General features: G+C 35.6%; 1 protein-coding gene across 1 annotated transcript; it reads left to right on the forward strand.

Annotated features, from left to right (window-relative positions):
- Positions 1–10: 10 nt before the first annotated feature.
- On the forward strand, positions 11–16014 carry LOC113500286. The gene is made up of 4 exons (XM_026881009.1): positions 11–221; positions 6192–11349; positions 13097–14869; positions 15902–16014. The coding sequence occupies exons 2-4, from the start codon at positions 7032–7034 to the stop codon at positions 16012–16014; spliced, it is 6204 nt and encodes a 2067-aa protein (XP_026736810.1). The 5' UTR covers positions 11–221; positions 6192–7031.
- Positions 16015–19414: the final 3400 nt, after the last annotated feature.

The raw sequence follows: 19414 nt of genomic DNA on the forward strand, positions 1-19414 counted from the left end.
ATACACGAATATTAAAACAAAAGGTCAGTACACTTTTATTTACAATTGTAGATTTTGTGGTTATGTTTTTAATTTGAGTAAGATATTTATGAAAGGGACACAACAAACGGTTATGAACGGGACGTCCCTTTCATAACTGTCCCTTTCATGACTGCTTATCTCACTGTGATCAATTATTATTTACCATTGCAGATAAAATGCCACCTAAAAAGAGAACCCGTGTGTAGAGTAGAAATACTTTACGTATATATGCTGCTATATTATTGTATGTTCTAGGCTATCCTAAGCCAGTTCTATGTCGGGGTTCCTATAATAAACACGTATTATTTGAAACAATCGTTTGATTCCACACCCGACACCTCATGGCGACCCTGCCAGAGGCGCGATTCGGGTTCGCGAAAGTATTTACATTCCGTTGCCCATAAAAGGGTTTCTCAAGAATTACATATGAACTCTGGACGTGGCTCAGTGCAAAGTTATAATAATGAATGTTACTAAGCAGCTAATCTTTATCGCGACACCTGTTCGCTGTGTGTTGTTTCTGTATTCAAGTCCACTTTATTACTTAATTGTCGAAAATGGGAAAGTCTGTATCTAAGGAAGAGGTACTCATTGCGCAGAACGCTGGTGGTTCCAATGGAGCAGATATTACTCAATTTATGGCCCACGCAAGTGTCACGAGTATAATACTACTGATGATTGTGACGTTCATCATTTGTCTGGGAGCCTGTTACGTCCTGATGATATTGTATAAAAAGTGTCATGGGCATCTGATGCGGCAGGAAATCTTGCGACATTCTCTTCGTCGAGTGGTGCCCAGGCTGAGAAGGGCACAGGATACAGGTGAAGCTTCTTACAAGACGGAGGACGTGTGATTTTTTTTTTCCTTTCCTTTGAGGAAGTAGTGAGTGCGCGATAGTGTTTACGTCAAGTGATTAAATCGGTAAAAGTGATTAAACGGCCATGTGTGGCGTGTATCTTTCCTAGTACAGTCGGTTACAAGTTTTTTTTTTTATGGGAACTTTAATGTTTACTTTTGTTTAGATAAGACTTAACATTATTATGTAATACTTATGCAAAGTCATGTTTACATTAAAATTATATTGTTATTATAATTTTGTGTCTTAAAAGGTAATGGCCCAGAATCTTAAAGAAATTTATGAAAAACTTAAAGGTATAAAGGAATATCTAACCAAATTAGGGCCAAGTCGTAGGACACAAAATATTATTCAAAAGAGGCTTAATGAAAATAATATAATTTATGGCGAATATTTGATTATTAAATCAGATTTAGAAAATCAGATTAAAAAGGGAGAAGTTAAGAACAGTGATTTGAATAGTATTCAAGTTTTATGTACCGATATTAGTAATTTATATTCTCGTATAAATCAACTTTGTTCTAGTGGTATAGAAAAGAAAATTGTCAAAATGGAAAAGTTCCAATTAAAAACAGCGGCTGCTCTATTACCTGTTATGAGTTCTGACGAAGAAGTGACGAAGCGTTTAATATCTGCTATAGAACTGTATAGTTCTATGATAGAGAAGGATGACGAACAGTTGTTGGTTAATTTTGTTTTGAAAACGCGTCTTTCTGAAAGTGCTAAATTACGTTTGCAACAAACATACTCCTCATGTGATGAGCTAATTAAGGAAATGCGTTTACACCTTCTCACAAAAAAATCTAGCAATGCTATTCATGCAGAAATGGTTAATTGTAAACAAAAATCAAATACAATTGATGACTTCGGAAAGAAAATGGAACAACTGTTCGTTGATCTCACTATTTCTCAGGCAGACGGGAATCCAGAAGCTTTTAACATCCTGAAACCGATTAACGAAAAGTTAGCGGTTAACAAATTTACTAATGGTTTGCGTAACAAAAATTTAAGTGTGATTTTAGCAGCTCGAAACTACACTACTCTCAAACATGCCATTCGGGCGGCGAAAGACGAGGAGCTTGTGTCCAGTCAGGATGACTCAAACTCAACTGAAGGTGAGATTTTGGTGGCCAGCGAAGAAGGATCAGGTGAGTCAACTATGCATAACAGATTTTTCAGAACTCCATCAAATTATCGTGGTCGTGGTGGCCAAGGGAACTACCAACGGTTTCCTAGAGGAGGATATTTCAACCAGAGTTGGCAACGGTCATCGAGATATCAGAGATACCGAGGTCGTGGTACATACAGAGGACAGAGAGGAAAATATCAAAATCGAGGTATGTACCCTTTAGAGCCAAATATCCCTCAGTCAGAAATTAACAACAGTAATAATACTAGTGACCTTGTTCAACCCTCAACTTCCGAGGACAATACGAATCAGTTTTTTCGTGCCTAATTTATTTGCATATGAATTTAGTAATTATGTTAAAGTTCCTTTTAATAACACAGAATATAACTGGTTGGTAGATTCTGGTGCTAGTATTTCAGCCGTGAAAAATGAGATAGTCGCTCATTGGAACTTACCAATCCATAATCAAAACATCATTATAAATGGAATTGGTGGTCGAATAACAACTATCGGATATGTTTATTTAAATTTATCTTTAAATGGTCACACATTCCAACATAAGTTTTATGTAATCCAAAACCTACCATGTTATACTGAAGGTATATTAGGCCAAGATTTTCTAACTAAACATAGATGTGTTTTAAATTACGAACATAATACATTAACTTTAGGTCAGAATTTAATTTTACCATTACATATAGGTAAATTAAATAGAAATGTTTATATGAATATACCACCAAGGTGCGAAAAAATTTTTTTCATCGATACTAATGAAACCGAAGATTGCGTTGTAGTCTCAGATGAGTTAAGTGAGGGAGTTTTTCTAGCTGGAGGTATAAGTAAGCCAGAAAATGGTAAAATTCCAATTCAAATAATGAATACTTGTGAATCGGAAGTATCGTTAAGCTATTTTAAACCTAAACTTTAAAAATTATGTTATTACAAAGTTTGTAATTTTGAGAAGTCACCCATAACGGTAGATAGGGTCAAAACATTATTAAATTTATTAAAATTAGATCATTTGAATGGCGAAGAAAAATCTTCCATATTAAACATATGTGCAAAATTTTCTGACGTGTTTCATATTTCTGGAGATAAATTGGAAGTATCTAAAATCAGCGAACAAAAAATACGTTTAAAACCGAACACTACACCAATATATACCAAGCCTTATCGTTTACCGTTTTCGCAACGTGAGGAGCTAGACCAGCAGATTAGTGATATGTTAACTGATAAAATTATTGAACCATGTAGTAGTGAATGGGCTAGCCCTGTTTTACTGGTCCCAAAAAAAGAAAGTGGGGATGGCTCTAAGAAAATGAGACTTGTTATAGACTTTCGTAAACTCAATAATTGTATTTTGGATGACAAGTTCCCACTCCCTAATATTACTGATATTTTGGATGCATTATCTGGGTCAGTTTATTTTAGTCACCTTGACCTTTACAAGGGTTATTTTCAATTGGGCATTACAAAAGAAAGTAGGCCGTGTACAGCATTCGTAACTTCGTCGGGACAATACCAAATGACTCGACTTCCCATGGGTTTGAAGACAAGTCCAAGTTCTTTTTCAAGAGCTATGACAGTGGCAATGTCTGGGCTTCATTACGACAAATGTCTCGTTTATTTAGATGATTTAATTTGCTTTGGACGCAATTTAGCCTTTCATAACAAAAATCTCATTGATATAATGCTTAGACTACGAAAAGTGAACCTAAAACTAAATCCAGACAAATGTGACTTTCTGAAAAAAGAAATTTTGTATTTAGGTCATATTATATCAGCTGAAGGTTTAAAACCAGATCCGTCTAAAGTAGCGGCATTGCAAAATTATCCAGTTCCTAAAAATACCGATGATGTTAAAAAATTCATTGCCTTTGCAAATTACTATCGAAAATTTATACCTAACTTTGCACTTTTAGCTAATCCTTTAAATAATCTTTGTCGAAAAAATATAGAATTTGAGTGGAATGAAGAATGTAATAATTCTTTTTTATCACTAAAAGAAAAGTTAATATCGCCTCCATTGTTACAATATCCTAATTTTGATAAAAGTAATGTGTTTTTACTTAAAACAGACGCATCTGGCTATGCAATCGGTTCAGTTTTAAGTAACAGCGATGGTAGACCAATTGCTTACGCAAGCCGTACCTTAAATAAAGCTGAAAAGAATTATCCAGTTATTGAAAAAGAATTGCTGGCTATTGTATGGTCTGTTAAATACTTCCGTCCTTATTTATTTGGTCGCAAGTTTAAAATTCAAACAGATCATCGTCCTTTGGTATATTTATTTGGCATGAGAGAGCCTAGTAGTAGACTCATGAAATTCCGACTGACACTTGAAGAATATGATTTTGATATAGAATTTGTGAGGGGAAAAGATAATGCGGCAGCTGACGTTCCATCTCGTATAATAATAACGTCAGATGAATTAAAAACTATAAATAATGAGTGTTTAAATGTTATGACGCGCTCAAAAAGAAAAGCAATGATAGAGAAAGATAGTTATCATCAATCAGATATTATTAGTACAGGTAATCAACTGTCGGATCAGCCAAATGTCGTTGAAGTACTCAAAAAGACTAATAGAGACGTTGAAATTACATTACTTGACAGGGTAACTTTACGTAAATTAACAAAGAAAGAAAGTTATTATGAGTCATTAAATAAAATTTATTATTATTTTCCTTCTAAGTCATCCATTTATGTTGATCCGAATTCTTTATCAGCAATAACGCGAGACGTGTTGTTGAGAGATTTGGAATACATTTGTAAGAAGAATCAGATAAGTGAGCTTATAATAATTAAGAAAAGGGAAAATATCAAGTTTATGGAACTCATTGTGGAGGAAATAAATAAAAATGTAACTTGGAAGGGTCCTAGACTTTGTGTCATTAATGATGTTCGTAGAATAGAAAATAAAGATACTAGGAGAATTATAATTAATGATTTTCACTTGTTACCTACAAGTGGCCACGCGGGAATCAAAAGAACACTAAACAATATAAAAAAGTACTACTATTGGCCCGGTATGGAAAAAGATATATCGGATTTAATTAATAAATGTGATGCGTGTCAAAGAAATAAACATTTTAGATATATTAAGGAACCACTTTCAATTACAACAACGTCATCAAATTCTTTTGAAAAAATATTCTTAGATTTAGTCGGCCCTCTTGAAAAAGATGATGAGGGGTATTCTTATATTCTTACAATACAATGCGAGTTAACTAAATACTTAGTTGCTACTCCCATTAAATCAAAAACTACCGAAAGCGTGGCAAGGGCGTTCGTAGAACATTTTATATTAAGGTATGGTATTCCAAAGACGATTGCTACGGACAAAGGAACGGAGTTCATGTCTTCTACAATGAGGGAGGTAAGTAAACTTTTAAATATAGAACAAAGGTTCGCGTCAGCATATCATCATGAGAGCATCGGCGCGCTTGAGAACACACACAAAAGTTTAGGTAACTATCTCAGAATTCATTGCAGAAATAGTTCAAGGTCATGGAGTCAGTGGTTACCATATTGGCAATTTTCTTATAATATTACAGTACACACAGAAACAAAGTATACCCCTTATGAGCTTGTTTTTGGACATGTATGTATCTTACCAAATAATCTAACTTCAAATGTTGATAAACTGTACAATTTCGATAGTTATCCACTAGAACTGAAATTTAGGTTACAAAGAGCACATCAAGACGCTAGGGAAAATTTAATTGTTAGTAAACAAAATAGAAAATTATTATATGATTATAAAATAAACCCGATTTTATACAAAAAAGGAGATCTTGTGTTATTAAAAAATGAAAATTGTTCTAAATTAGATAGTTTATACTTAGGTCCTTATATTGTTGTAGACGATATGGCACCAAATGTGAAAATTGTGAAAAGTGGCAAGGAAATAATAGTACACAAAAACAGAACTAGGCCTTATTATTCTTAAAATAAATCAAGTCATTCATTATATTATGTGTGAGCACTATTGTCGCCAAGTGTACTTTAATACTTTAGTATCTAATTGTTATTGTTTAAGGTGGATCATGTATCACGCTACTATGGAATAATCGTCCTATGTTATGCATAACATTGACTTGTATTCTTTAAATATAAGTACTTAATTTTGTATTTAAAAAAAATGTACTATATAATCATTTTTTTTTTGTTTTATGGGGAAGGTGTAGAGTAGAAATACTTTACGTATATATGCTGCTATATTATTGTATGTTCTAGGCTATCCTAAGCCAGTTCTATGTCGGGGTTCCTATAATAAACACGTATTATTTGAAACAATCGTTTGATTCCACACCCGACACCTCACGTGTTAATGCCAAGAAAATTGAAGAGGCAGTGAATGAAGTATTGAACCACAGAATTTCCGTGAGATCAGCTGCCAAGGTATATAATGTGAGTGGTTGCGCGTAATATGTATGTTTGATATTTTAATTGCGTCATCTGCCGGCAAAGCCCCGCACTTCATGATGGCCCTGCGGCTGTTTGGGTTTCGACAGAACCCAATAGCTGGCTGAATCATAATCATCGACAGTCATCGTGTTCGGCGCTTAAATTTAAAAAAATAAAAAAATTCAAGATGACAAGATGTCAAAATTTTCTCTTCTCTGCTTGATTGCCGCCGCAAACGTTGTTCCTGTTTTTTTTTTGTGAAAAATAACCTTTGGATAGACCCGCAAGGAGTGCAGTGTTCCACATCTGGAGTGCCGTGATCCTGCGACTGGTGAGTCCGTGTAGTTTGACGTAGTTGTGATATTTCTTATATATATTGCCGCACCGCACCGCTCCGCCATCAACTTACGTGTCGTACCAGTCCGAATCCCTCCACTTGGCCTAGGAGCTATTTACACGCTCCACCATTATATCTTTTGGTCCTTTCGAACCGGATACATCAGCATAACACCTATTTCTAATATTTCTTACGTAATACTAATTTCAGTTTACGTATTCCTACATCCGCCATATTTGTAAAATTGAATTTTCTTGGTTACATTTCCTAATCCAATATGGAAGGTTACAAATTAAAATTGTTACGATCTAAGTCAGAAGTTATTTTTCAAAGGCTTACTAAATTGTACGATCAATCTAAAAAAGTTGTCTGTACTGCAGACACGCGGTCAACTGAAAACTTTATGGCAGACTCGGAAATGCTTGATGAAATGCGCCATGAGTTTATATCATTCGTTGACAATATTAACCAGTTAAATATGGAAATTAACCCAGATTATGAGCCCGATTTCAATGATTTAGTTTCCTTTGAAGATATCTATACTCGTATAAAACGTGTGCGTAATAATATTAACTCCGCTAAACAGCAACATAATATACCTACAACATCATCACAACCAGTAAAAAGTATTGTTAAATTACCGCCCATAGTAATTCCTTCTTTCGATGGCAAACCTGAAAATTGGCCCATGTTTTATGAATCCTTCAAAGCGAATATACATAACAACCCTCAGCTGTCTGATTCGCAGCGGGTTCAGTACCTAATAGGTAAACTGACGCATAATGCATTACAAATAGTCGCCGGTATTGTACCAACGGGCGAAACTTATTCTATTATTTGGAATAGCCTAGTAAAAAAGTACCAGGACAAACGCTCCTTAGGAACTTTCTATTTAAACAATATTTTCGAGTTAAAAAATTGCTTTCATTCCGCAAATTCATTAAATTCATTTATTGAAAAGTTTTCTGCGTCAATCGCCGCTATCAAGCAATTAGATATTCCCGATCTTACAGATTTCATATTATTACATTTTGCAATAAAAAGGTTAGACATTCAAACCGTACAATCTTTCGAGTTATCCGTTCGTGATACCGAAATACCCACTTGTGAGGAACTTATTTCGTTCGTACAAGATCAAGTTAAAATATTAGAACGCTCGGGCAACAATAACAACTTTTCTCAAAACCGTAATTCTTCGTCAATTTCAAACAAGAATCAGAACATTAGTAAGTTCGATTCAAAGTCGCGTACATTAATTAGTCATAATAATCAAATAACTAAAACCGCTCCTTGCGTCAGATGCAACAGCACTGAACATTTACTTTTCAATTGCAGACAGTTTAAAGAAATATCCTCTCCTCAAGAGCGATACGAGTTTATTAAATCTAAAAATTGTTGTGTTAATTGTTTAAGCTCTTCGCATTCAGTTAAGGCGTGTAATTCGCGACATGTTTGTAATTTTTGCCAAAAGAAACATCACACTCTTTTACACTTTAATAACAATAATTTACCAAATAATAATTCGACGGTACAGCTTCATACGTTTACTCGTCAAGACAACAAACATAATAGTCAAGTTTACGGTGCACCTGTGACTTATTCTCAACCTTCTGTTGATGACGCTAAGGTCGGTTTTGCAATGAACGCATCGTCCCAGCAGTCCGTCGCCGGTGTCAGTGCTCCGTACGTTAGCGATGGTGTGTCACCCGCTGCTATGATATCTCGAAAAAACAATGAATCTAACCAAACCTGCACTACGATACTTTTATCAACCGCGCAAGTTTACGCCTATCATAAATATAATAATAAGAAGATTATTCGTTTGTTATTGGACAATGGTTCACAAAATAATTTAATTACATTGAAGTGTTGTAAATTACTTAATTTACCGGTAATACCGCTTTATAATTCGTCTCTTAGGGGCGTAGGTTTATCGTCTCGTCCTATTCATGGTTATGTTTATTTAACAATTGAGTCTCGAGTCTCATCGAACAAATATTATATCCACGCTTTAGTTGTTGATTGCATAACTGAGAAACTGCCCGCTTTCCAGATTAACTCTCGCGAATTTGATTGTCTCAACAAAGTACCTCTAGCTGACCTTACTTGGAATATTCCGGGAAATATTGATATGGTGATTGGTGCCCAATTGTTCCCTTATATTTACTTAGGTGATAGGTTAAACTCGAACGCTTCCGCTCCGCCCGCTTTTTTGACCACTTTCGATAATATTCTAATGGGAGACTTTCCGTCGTCCTTTATGGAAAATAATTGCCCTGCTTCTTTTGCTGCCATCACATTAAGCAATATGGAGTCCTGTCTTCATAAATTTTGGGAATTAGAAGAGATTCCGAATAAACGTTTTATGTCGCCCGATGAAACGGAATGTGAAAATTTATTCACAGGTTCCGTGACTCGCGATACAGATGGCCGATATACCGTATCCCTTCCGTTCAGTAGGAATCCTGCTGATTTAGGTAATTCTCGTTCAGTTGCACACCGACGTTTTCTAGCTTTAGAACGCAAATTAAAACATACGCCCGCAATTCGTGAAGATTATAATAAAGTCATTGCTGATTACTTACAAAATGGTTATTTGTCGGAGGTATCTTCTACGGATAACGAAAGTGATGGTTATTACATACCTCATCACGCTGTTATTAGGCAAGATAAAGTCACAACTAAATTAAGAATTGTTCTTGACGCTAGTGCCAAAACTCACACAGGGCTGTCACTCAATGATGTTTTGCATTCAGGGCCTAACCTACAGGCAGATCTTTTTCTTCTTTTACTTGATTTCCGATTATATCCTATAGCATTAACTGCAGACATTAAACAAATGTATTTACAAATTAACTTACTAGAATCGCAACGGAAATATGTAAAAATATTATTTCGTTTTAATGAAAATGAGAAGTTACGCACTTTTCATTTTAACCGGGTGCCGTTCGGTCTTAAGTCTAGTCCTTTTCTTGCCATGCGCACGGTTCGACAACTAGCGACAGATGAAGGAAACCGCTTCCCTGATGCAGCTTCTATTGCTCAATCCAAGTTATATATGGATGATCTAGTGACCTCTGTTTCTGATGAGGGCAGCGCTATATGCCTCGCTAAAGAGCTTATAACTTTATTTAAAAGTGGTTGTTTTGATTTAGTCAAATGGGCAAGCAACTCATCCGCACTTCTTGATAGCCTGCCGCATTCTCATCTCGCACCAGTTAATTTCTCTGACGATGCCAGCAACAATTTGAAGATTTTAGGTCTCTCGTGGATTCACCACGAGGACGTTTTTTTGTTGACTACTTCTTGTGTAGATGATAAATGCACAAAACGCACCATACTGTCTTTCATCGCGCGTCTATTTGATGTTCTGGGTCTTGTATCACCAGTTATAGTATACGCGAAATTACTTATTAAAGATCTTTGGATAAGTAAAGTGGACTGGGACGATACTCCTCCCGAACATATAGTTAAATGTTTTTCAAATCTTGTGAAGGAACTACCTTTGTTATCTAAGATAAAAATACCCCGCCACATCGGTGTTCATAATAATTGCACCGTAAATTTAGTAGCTTTTTGTGATGCAAGCCTTAAGGCATATGGTTGCGTCATTTACTTGCACATAACTGATGAGGTAGGAAACATTGTTGTACGACTTTTGTGCTCTAAATCTAAAGTTTCCCCTGTCAAGATTTCAACGCTCGCTCGTTTGGAGTTATGTGCCGCAGTTTTGATGTCACGTCTAGTAAGGATCGTGCTTGATACCTACAGGGCTCGCACTACAATTTCCGGTGTTTACACCTTTTCTGATTCAACTATAGCCCTTTCGTGGGTTCACTCATTTCCACATAAATGGTCCATATTTGTCAGCAACCGCATAGCTCAGTTCCAGGAAAACCTGAATCCTCAGAACATTTATCATGTCTCAGGAGCTGAAAATCCTTGTGATTGTCTTTCTAGGGGATTGTTACCCTCCCAGTTGATTGATCATGATCCCTGGTGGAACGGTCCTACTTGGATGCGTTCTCCGCCTGATATGTGGCCAATACAATCTGTTTCAATAACATCATGTGAACAACTTCCTGAGTTTAAATCAAATACTTTGACAACTACCGTTCAAAATACACCACCAATACTTTATGAACGTTTTAAATGCATTTCATCTTGGAATAAATTACTCCGCGTCATAGTATATGTTTTACGCTTCGTTAAAAAATTACCGCTTTCTAAAGTTATTGTAGCCTCCGATTTAAATATCGCTGAGAAGACTATTCTTCGCTCAGTCCAGAAGGTACATTTTCAAACTGAAATTGACAGACTAAAGAAAAATGATCTACCATCTAAACATTTTAGACATCTCTGTCCTTTCATTGATGAGGATGGAATTCTTAGAATTGAAGGTCGACTCTCAAAGTCCGATTTACCTTTCGAATGTAAACATCCGGTATTGCTACCAAAACGTGACCATGTCGTTGATCTTTTAATAGATTATCACCACAAATTAAATTTGCATACAGGCGCAAGCTTATTGATGTCCATTCTGCGACAACGTTACTGGATACTTTCAGCCAGAAATATTATTCGTAAACGTGTTCGTATGTGTAATACTTGTTTTCGTTTGTCACCTTCTCACCCAACACCTAAGATGGCTGATCTTCCGTCATATCGTGTATGTGAAACAAAAGCATTTGTTCACACAGGAGTGGACTACGCTGGTCCAATTAGAATCACTTTAACTCGTAGACGCGGCCAACATTCCCAGAAGGCATACATTTGCTTGTTTATTTGTCTTAACACGAAAGCCGTTAATATTCAGCTAGTTAGTGATTTAACAACAGAGTCTTTCATTGCAGCTTTTAAAAGATTTATTTCATGTCGCGGTCCTGTTTCATGTATATACTCAGATAATGGCACTAATTTTGTCGGGGCTAAAGCAAAACTAGACGAAATGTATGATCTCTTTATGTCTCAAACTTTTCAAATGGATTTAAGTCAGGAATTAACCACCCGACGAATTGAATGGAAAATGATTCCTCCCCGTGCACCACATTTTGGTGGAATATGGGAGTCCAATATTAAAAGTATTAAAACTCACTTGTTTCGAGTGATAGGAAATCAACTCCTCACCTATGAAGAACTTTTAACTGTATTGATGCAGATTGAATGTTTGTTAAATTCGCGACCGCTTTGTTTATTATCTTCCGATCCTCAACCGGAAGTGTTAACACCCGCACATTTTTTAATGTCTACACCTATTCAGTATCTTCCGTCTTCTGCTATTTCAAAGGAGCGTGTTAGTCTCACCGACCGCAAAAAATTGCTTGACCAATTAGTTCAATCTTATTGGAGAAAATGGAGATCTGAATACTTACATACGCTACAAATTAGACAGAAGTGGTGTACTCCTGAGAATCCAATCCGTGTTGGGACTGTGGTCCTTATTGATCAAGACGACATTCCCCCTTTACGATGGCCTCTTGGCATAGTTCAGGAAGTCTATCCTGGTAGTGATGATGTAGTTAGGGTCGCATTAGTAAAATCCAAAAATGGCACGTTTAAACGACCTGTAGTCAAACTCTACCCAATACCTACGCAATAATTAAAGTTTTCTTTGTTTTATACGTAATTCCTTAAATATTGCAGTATTAAATTCTTATTCTCAGTAATATTTTTTATAATTTATATTTGAACTTTGACTTAAATTTGCAATTCTTAATTTCTTAGATTGGATTTTTTCTCTCTCTTTCGAAAGTTCTTCGAACTTCCAAGGCGGGGAGCATGGTTGCGCGTAATATGTATGTTTGATATTTTAATTGCGTCATCTGCCGGCAAAGCCCCGCACTTCATGATGGCCCTGCGGCTGTTTGGGTTTCGACAGAACCCAATAGCTGGCTGAATCATAATCATCGACAGTCATCGTGTTCGGCGCTTAAATTTAAAAAAATAAAAAAATGAAAATGACAAGATGTCAAAATTTTCTCTTCTCTGCTTGATTGCCGCCGCAAACGTTGTTCCTGTTTTTTTTTGTGAAAAATAACCTTTGGATAGACCCGCAAGGAGTGCAGTGTTCCACATCTGGAGTGCCGTGATCCTGCGACTGGTGAGTCCGTGTAGTTTGACGTAGTTGTGATATTTCTCATATATATTGCCGCACCGCACCGCTCCGCCATCAACTTACGTGTCGTACCAGTCCGAATCCCTCCACTTGGCCTAGGAGCTATTTACACGCTCCACCAGTGAGTAAATCACATTTACATAGATTAGTGACCAAAGCTAAGACGTCTGAATGTACGTCTTTTGTTTATACACCGAACATTGGTAATAAGAGAGTTTTCACTACAGACCAAGAAAGTTCCCTGGCAGATTACTTGAAGACCTCAGCAAAAATGTGCCATGGCTTGACAACAAAACAAGTAAGAGAATTAGCATACCAGTATGCTGTTCGTTTAGAACTCAGTAGTACACCATCATCATGGAACGAAAACAATATGGCTAGTCTAGATTGGTTGAAGGGTTTTCTAAAAAGGAATGACTCGCTGAGCGTAAGAAAACCTGAGAATACTTCTCTAGCTAGAACAACCAGTTTTAATAGACACAATGTGCAAAACTTTTTCTGCAACTTGGAGAAATGTTATTTGAAGCATGAATTTCCTGCTAACATGATATGGAATTTAGATGAAACTGGCTGCACTACTGTCACTAATACACCAAAAATAGTTGCGCAAGCAGGTGCTAAGAGAGTTGGGCAAATTAGTTCAACAGAACGTGGTTCACTGGTAACCATGCTGGCATTTGCAAACGCTGCTGGTGGAAGCATTCCTCCCGTGTTTATATTTCCGCGGGTTCGTTTTAAAGAACACATGCTTGAAAGTGGCCCCACTGGTGCCTTAGGACTTGCAAATTTATCTGGTTGCATAACAGAGGAGTGTTTTCTGAAAGCTCTAAAACATTTTGTTGGTTTCGTAAAGCCCACAGCTGAATCGCCTGCTTTGATAGTTCTTGACAACCATAACACGCACATAACCATTAACGTGGTGCTTTATGCCCGAACCAATAACTTAATAATATTAACATTCCCACCTCATTGTAGTCACCGCTTACAACCTTTAGACTTGACCGTATTTGGACCTTTCAAAGCTCGATATAGAGCTAGCATGAACGACTGGATGACATCAAACCCTGGAGAAACAGTCACGATTTACAATGTCGCCCAATTTGCTAGAGACGCTTTCTATGCTGCTTTTAGCATGAATAATATCACATCAGGTTTTAAAAATTCAGGAATATGGCCCATCAATAAAAATATTTTTACTGATGAAGATTTTCTTCCCGCTTTTGTGACAGACCGACCTGAACCTCTTCCAAACTCTACCGATTGCGACGAAAATTCTTCAAATGAAGAAGAACTTCAGCATGTACCTTACCCTATAGAGCCTAATCTAGATTTCAATAAAAGAATAGTTTCACCTTCCATTTTAGATGATACACAAACTGCATTCTGTTTTGAGAATGAGCCACAATTGGAAGTCTTTTATACAGGGGAGCCACAGCCCGAACCCTCTAATTTGAATACGTTACAAGCTGAACGTTGCAATACTGAACAGTCAAATGCTAAAGCTTCAAATTTTTCTAATCCTCCAATAACCCCAGAAACCATTAGACCATATCCTAAAGCTCCACCTCGAAAATCTATTGGAAGGCAACGTAAAGGTAAAACCACAATTATAACGGAAACTCCAGAAAAAGATAGATTACTTTTAGAAAATATGTTGGACATTTTAAAAAAGAATACGCCGAAAGCTGACAAACAGAATTTAAAACATGTAAAACAAATTTTCAAATGCAATTTAAAAGATCAAGAATCAAAAAGAACTAAAGGTAAGGGAAAGGCTAAAAAGAATAAAATAGAATCAAATAAATCTGTTAAAACTTCTCAAAAGAAGAAGCCTTCGCGCAAATTTGTTGCCAGCAGCAGTAGCGACGATTCAAGTGTAAATATGGCGACTGATTCAGATTCGATTGATAATATTTCTGAAACAGAAGAAGTGTGTCCAAGATTAAGAAATCGTAGCCTGAGAAATGATAAAACAGGAGATGATAATCAGTGTAATGTCTGTAAGAAAAAGTATTCAGAAAGCACTGAAGACTGGTATCAATGTAAAATATGCACGATATGGGCACACGAAACCTGTGGCATTAAAGGCATTTTTAATTTTTTTTGCTCACTTTGTCACTAACAATCTATTATTTTTATGTTGATTACTTTTTAGACCCACACCAATCCTCAAAAACAATATTGATTGTTATGATTATTTTAAAGATCCTGACTTAAAGACCAAACTTAAAGAAGACTGTTAATTAGTGTTTAGGATAGTTAGTAAAATAATAATGTTGTTTGTTAGTATTAAGAAAAGCAATATTTTATTTTAGTAATTATTGTTTAAGTATTGATGTTAAGGAAAGGATTATAAATCATTTAAAATTGTTTGATTATCGCTTAGCAAAAGTTTATGAATCTATGTAGGTATTAATCTCTATTTCAATTACGTTTTATTTAATTACTTGTGATTGTTCTAATAATAAAAATAGTAAGACTGGTATTAACAATTTCATTACTTTAAAATGTGATTGTACTTACTTGAAGTTATTGTAGTCAAGCTTCCTATATTACGTTTATTTATAGCTTACTTTAACTTGATTATTTTAGATATTATGTACTGTCCCTTTCATAAATGATCATGTCCCTTTCAAAACAGGCCATTTATGAAAGGGACAATACACACATTTTTGAAGACTGCAAAAATAAATAACTTTGCAGCAAGAATTAATAATTACTGTATTTTATTTCAATAGTAAACTAATGGAGGCTTCCCATTCAACTCCAACCTGTTAAAAATGGTATGTCACATATTTATTAGAGGTTCCACAACAAAAATGTCCCTTTCAAGCCACTTCTCCCCTATAAAATTTCATTCAAATTGGTTAGATCGTTTTCGATATGTATACCCGATATATATATGAATAAATAAATATATATATAAGATCAGCTTGTTGAAATATCGTATTATATGTACCATTATCACACAAAGTGTAATACTAAATCGACATAGGCAATATTAAAATACTGTTTTTTACATTTCATTTAAGGGAAACATAATGCTCAGATAGCCAACCTAACAGCTAGAGGTAAAATAACTGTGAATGCACTGTACAAGCCCCGCACGTTGATATTGCGACTGGCGGCCATCTTAGTGACGTAGTCGAACTGTCAGTACCGTTCGCAAGGTCAGGCCGCGTACGTGTATTGAGTACGTCTACCGAGTGTTTTTTAAGTTTCTTTAATTTCGTTATTCTGTTTGTTATTTTGTTAAGTTTTTGTTGTTTTTGTTTTGTTATTGTTATATTCTGTTAAAATGAGTAAGAAAGTTATTAACAGCCGTGCTCGTGAAATGATAATTAAAGTGGACAAATACTTTTTAAAGGAGAAAGAGGACTCTAAGTTACTTATTCAAAATATAAACCGTTCCCTTAAAAATGCTTCGGACACTGCTGAGGACATGTTAATTTCCAAGCAACTTGTGACGGACATTTTAAATGTGTTACAAAAATCTACCAAAGTGACGGAACGAGTAGTGTGTGCTACGGGCATTGCAAAAAATACAGTGATAAAATTACGACGAGAGCATGAGTCTGCAACAGAGTGCAACTTTTTTTTTTTTTTTTTTTTTTTTGGTCTGTGGCAACACTGTTGACTAGACGTCAACAAAACTTCTCCCGATTAATTTATTTAATTTTAATTGTAATTTTGTATTTTGTATAGTTTAAATACTACTTTCATGCTCAAAATATATTACGAATAGGTCGGGCAGTGTTATTTTGTCGTGATTTGATCCGCTTTAGTTAATAAAGTGTTTTAAAGTTGTGACGAGTTTCGCTGTCAAACCAAGTTAAACTGTTTCGAACATTTTAAAGTGCATTGTCATCATAAAGTTGTGTGTAAGTGTTTAATATTATTTTTATCATCACAGTTCGAGCATTATTTGTGTCAAGGTACGTTTTGCCAGCTCAATTGCTAGTACACTTGCACTCCCTCGTTGCATATCCTCATAGAATCTCACTATAACCTCCTTCTTGGTTGCCACTTGTCCCTTTTATTATTTGAAATGGACAGGGTGATGACCAGGAGAGGCGCAGCTCGCATGGAGGAATCAAAACTCCAACTTACTTTGCAAGAATTAAATAAGTATAAGAATTTGTGTGAGGAGTTGCAAAGAGAACAAGATGACAATGAGAAGGAAGTACTACAAATTTTGAATAATAATAGCAAACTCAAAGGTGAGATGGCAGAGCTTCATTGTCAATTAGTAAATGTCACCGAAGAAAGGGACAAACTTAAGCTATTAGTTGATCGGTTTGACCAGTGCAGCGATGAATTTGATTTAACCCTCAGGCACAACGCTGAACTGAAGAGTAGACTGAGTGTCGCTCAGGACACCATCCTCGCGTTGGACACAGCCAGCCAGAGGACTCAGACAGAGCACACACATGCTTTGTTTGATAAACTGGTTGGTTCGGCTCCGTCTGCCAACTCACTTTTGGGTAGCAATGACAGAAATAGTTGTAAACAAAATGAAATTATTGATTTGACTTGTGATAACAGTTTAACATCAATGTCACACATAACACAAATAAAATGTAGCAAAAACAAGTTAAAGAAATATATAAAAATTAAAAAACTAATAAAGAAAACACAAAAACTTATTAACAAAAATAAAAACCATTTCAATAATAATTTGAGAAACATAAACAAATGTAATCTTATTAAAACAAATTATGAGAACACCAAAATAAAATATGAGGCTGATATACAACACCTTCAGTCAGAGATTCTCCGCTTACAGGATTCCTTAAGTACTATTTCAGAAAAATATACCACATCACAAAAGGAAATAGGGGAATACATACTGGCAATGAATGGCCTGGTGGACCTGTGTAGTGAGAATGAGAGGATGTATAACTCCCTTGTAAACAGTCAAACACCGGATTGTAAATCTGGTCAACTAATTTTAGACCAATCTCAATTTTGCCCACTTTGAGCTAAATTTTTGAGAAACTAATTTTGAACCAAATGTTAAGACATTTCAATAGACACAATCTTTTTCATTCCAAACAATTTGGATTTACCAAGGGTCGGTCTACTACTGATGCGGGTGTGGAGTTACTCAAAAGTGTGTATGAGGCTTGGGAGAATTCACAGGATGCGTTAGGTATATTCTGTGACTTGTCCAAAGCCTTTGATTGTGTTTGTCACGATACATTAATCAGAAAACTGCATCACTATGGCATTAGAAATAAGTCTCTTAGCCTACTAAGCTCTTATTTAGAAAATCAAGTTCAAAGAGTGGATGTAAATGGCAAAAAATCTGAAGGAGCTCTTGTAACTATGGGCGTTCCGCAGGGTTCAATACTAGGCCCTTTTCTTTTTCTAATCTATATTAACGATTTACCCTATCATGTAAGGGATAATCACAAGATTTTATTATTTGCTGACGACACATCTCTTGTTTTCAAAATTAAGCGTCAGCTTCAAAACTTTCAGGAAATTAATGTTGCCCTTGCAAAGGTTGTCCATTGGTTCAATATAAATAATCTTTTAAATCCCAATAAGACTAAATTAATTAAATTTTCAATGCCGAATGTAAGGCAATTAAGAACCAACGTACAACTGAATGGGCTAGAGTTGGACCCTGTTGAGTCCACTGTCTTTCTTGGCATAACTGTTGATGCCAAACTACAGTGGGGCCCTCACATAAACAAGTTATCCGGCAGGCTCAGTTCAGCCGCCTATGCTGTAAAAAAAATTAGACTGATAACTGATGTAGATACAGCCAGAATAGTTTATTTCAGTTATTTTCATAGCCTTATGTCGTACGGGATTCTCCTCTGGGGAGGCTGTGCAGATATTCATTCCATCTTTGTGCTTCAGAAAAGGGCCGTCCGCGCTATTTATAATTTGGGCCCAAGAGTTTCTCTCCGAGAGAAATTCAAAGAGATAAACATTCTGACTGTAACTTCCCAGTACATATTTGAGAATTTAATGTTTGTTCATAAAAACGAATCCAACTTTGTAAAATTGTCCGATGTCCACTCAATCAATACAAGGAACAAACATAATTTAGCCGTACATGCTACTCGTCTCCATAGAGTAAGCAACTCGTTCATGGGTCAATGTATACGTTTCTACAACAAGCTTCCCATTTATGTTCGTAAGCTACCGACTAAGAAATTTAAAACTTTTATTAAATTAAAACTATCCGGAAAAGGATATTACAAAATATCAGATTATTTAAATTATAAAAATGCTTGGGATTGAACTGCTCGCTTATACAGCTATCATTATTTGTGTACATAATTATTGACATGTTTTGTGCTTTTGCATATAATCTTATACATATGTGACATTTTTTGTGCTTTTGCATGAATTTATTTTTGTTAATATTAATTATTATTTGATTTAATAACATGCAACTCATTTGCGTTTTTATTTTTTTAAATCTTTTTATATTTTTTTTTTTTTGTAAGTATAAACCTTATGCAGGTATATTATCAATTTATTGAAATACTCTGCATTAGTTTATACACTCGAATTTGAAAATTGTC

Source organism: Trichoplusia ni, chromosome 13 (assembly GCF_003590095.1).
Source record: "Trichoplusia ni isolate ovarian cell line Hi5 chromosome 13, tn1, whole genome shotgun sequence".
NCBI classification, from domain to species: domain Eukaryota; kingdom Metazoa; phylum Arthropoda; class Insecta; order Lepidoptera; family Noctuidae; genus Trichoplusia; species Trichoplusia ni.

Excerpts from the sequence above, each read along its gene's own strand:
- LOC113500286 (XM_026881009.1), top strand. The coding sequence starts at position 7,032 with ATGGAAGGTTACAAATTAAAATTGTTACGATCTAAGTCAGAAGTTATT. Across the intron at positions 11,350-13,096 it reads TATTATTCGTAAACGTGTTC|ACCAAGAAAGTTCCCTGGCA; the intron begins GTATGTGTAATA and ends TTTTCACTACAG. Across the intron at positions 14,870-15,901 it reads TGATAATCAGTGTAATGTCT|GGAAACATAATGCTCAGATA; the intron begins GTAAGAAAAAGT and ends ATTTCATTTAAG.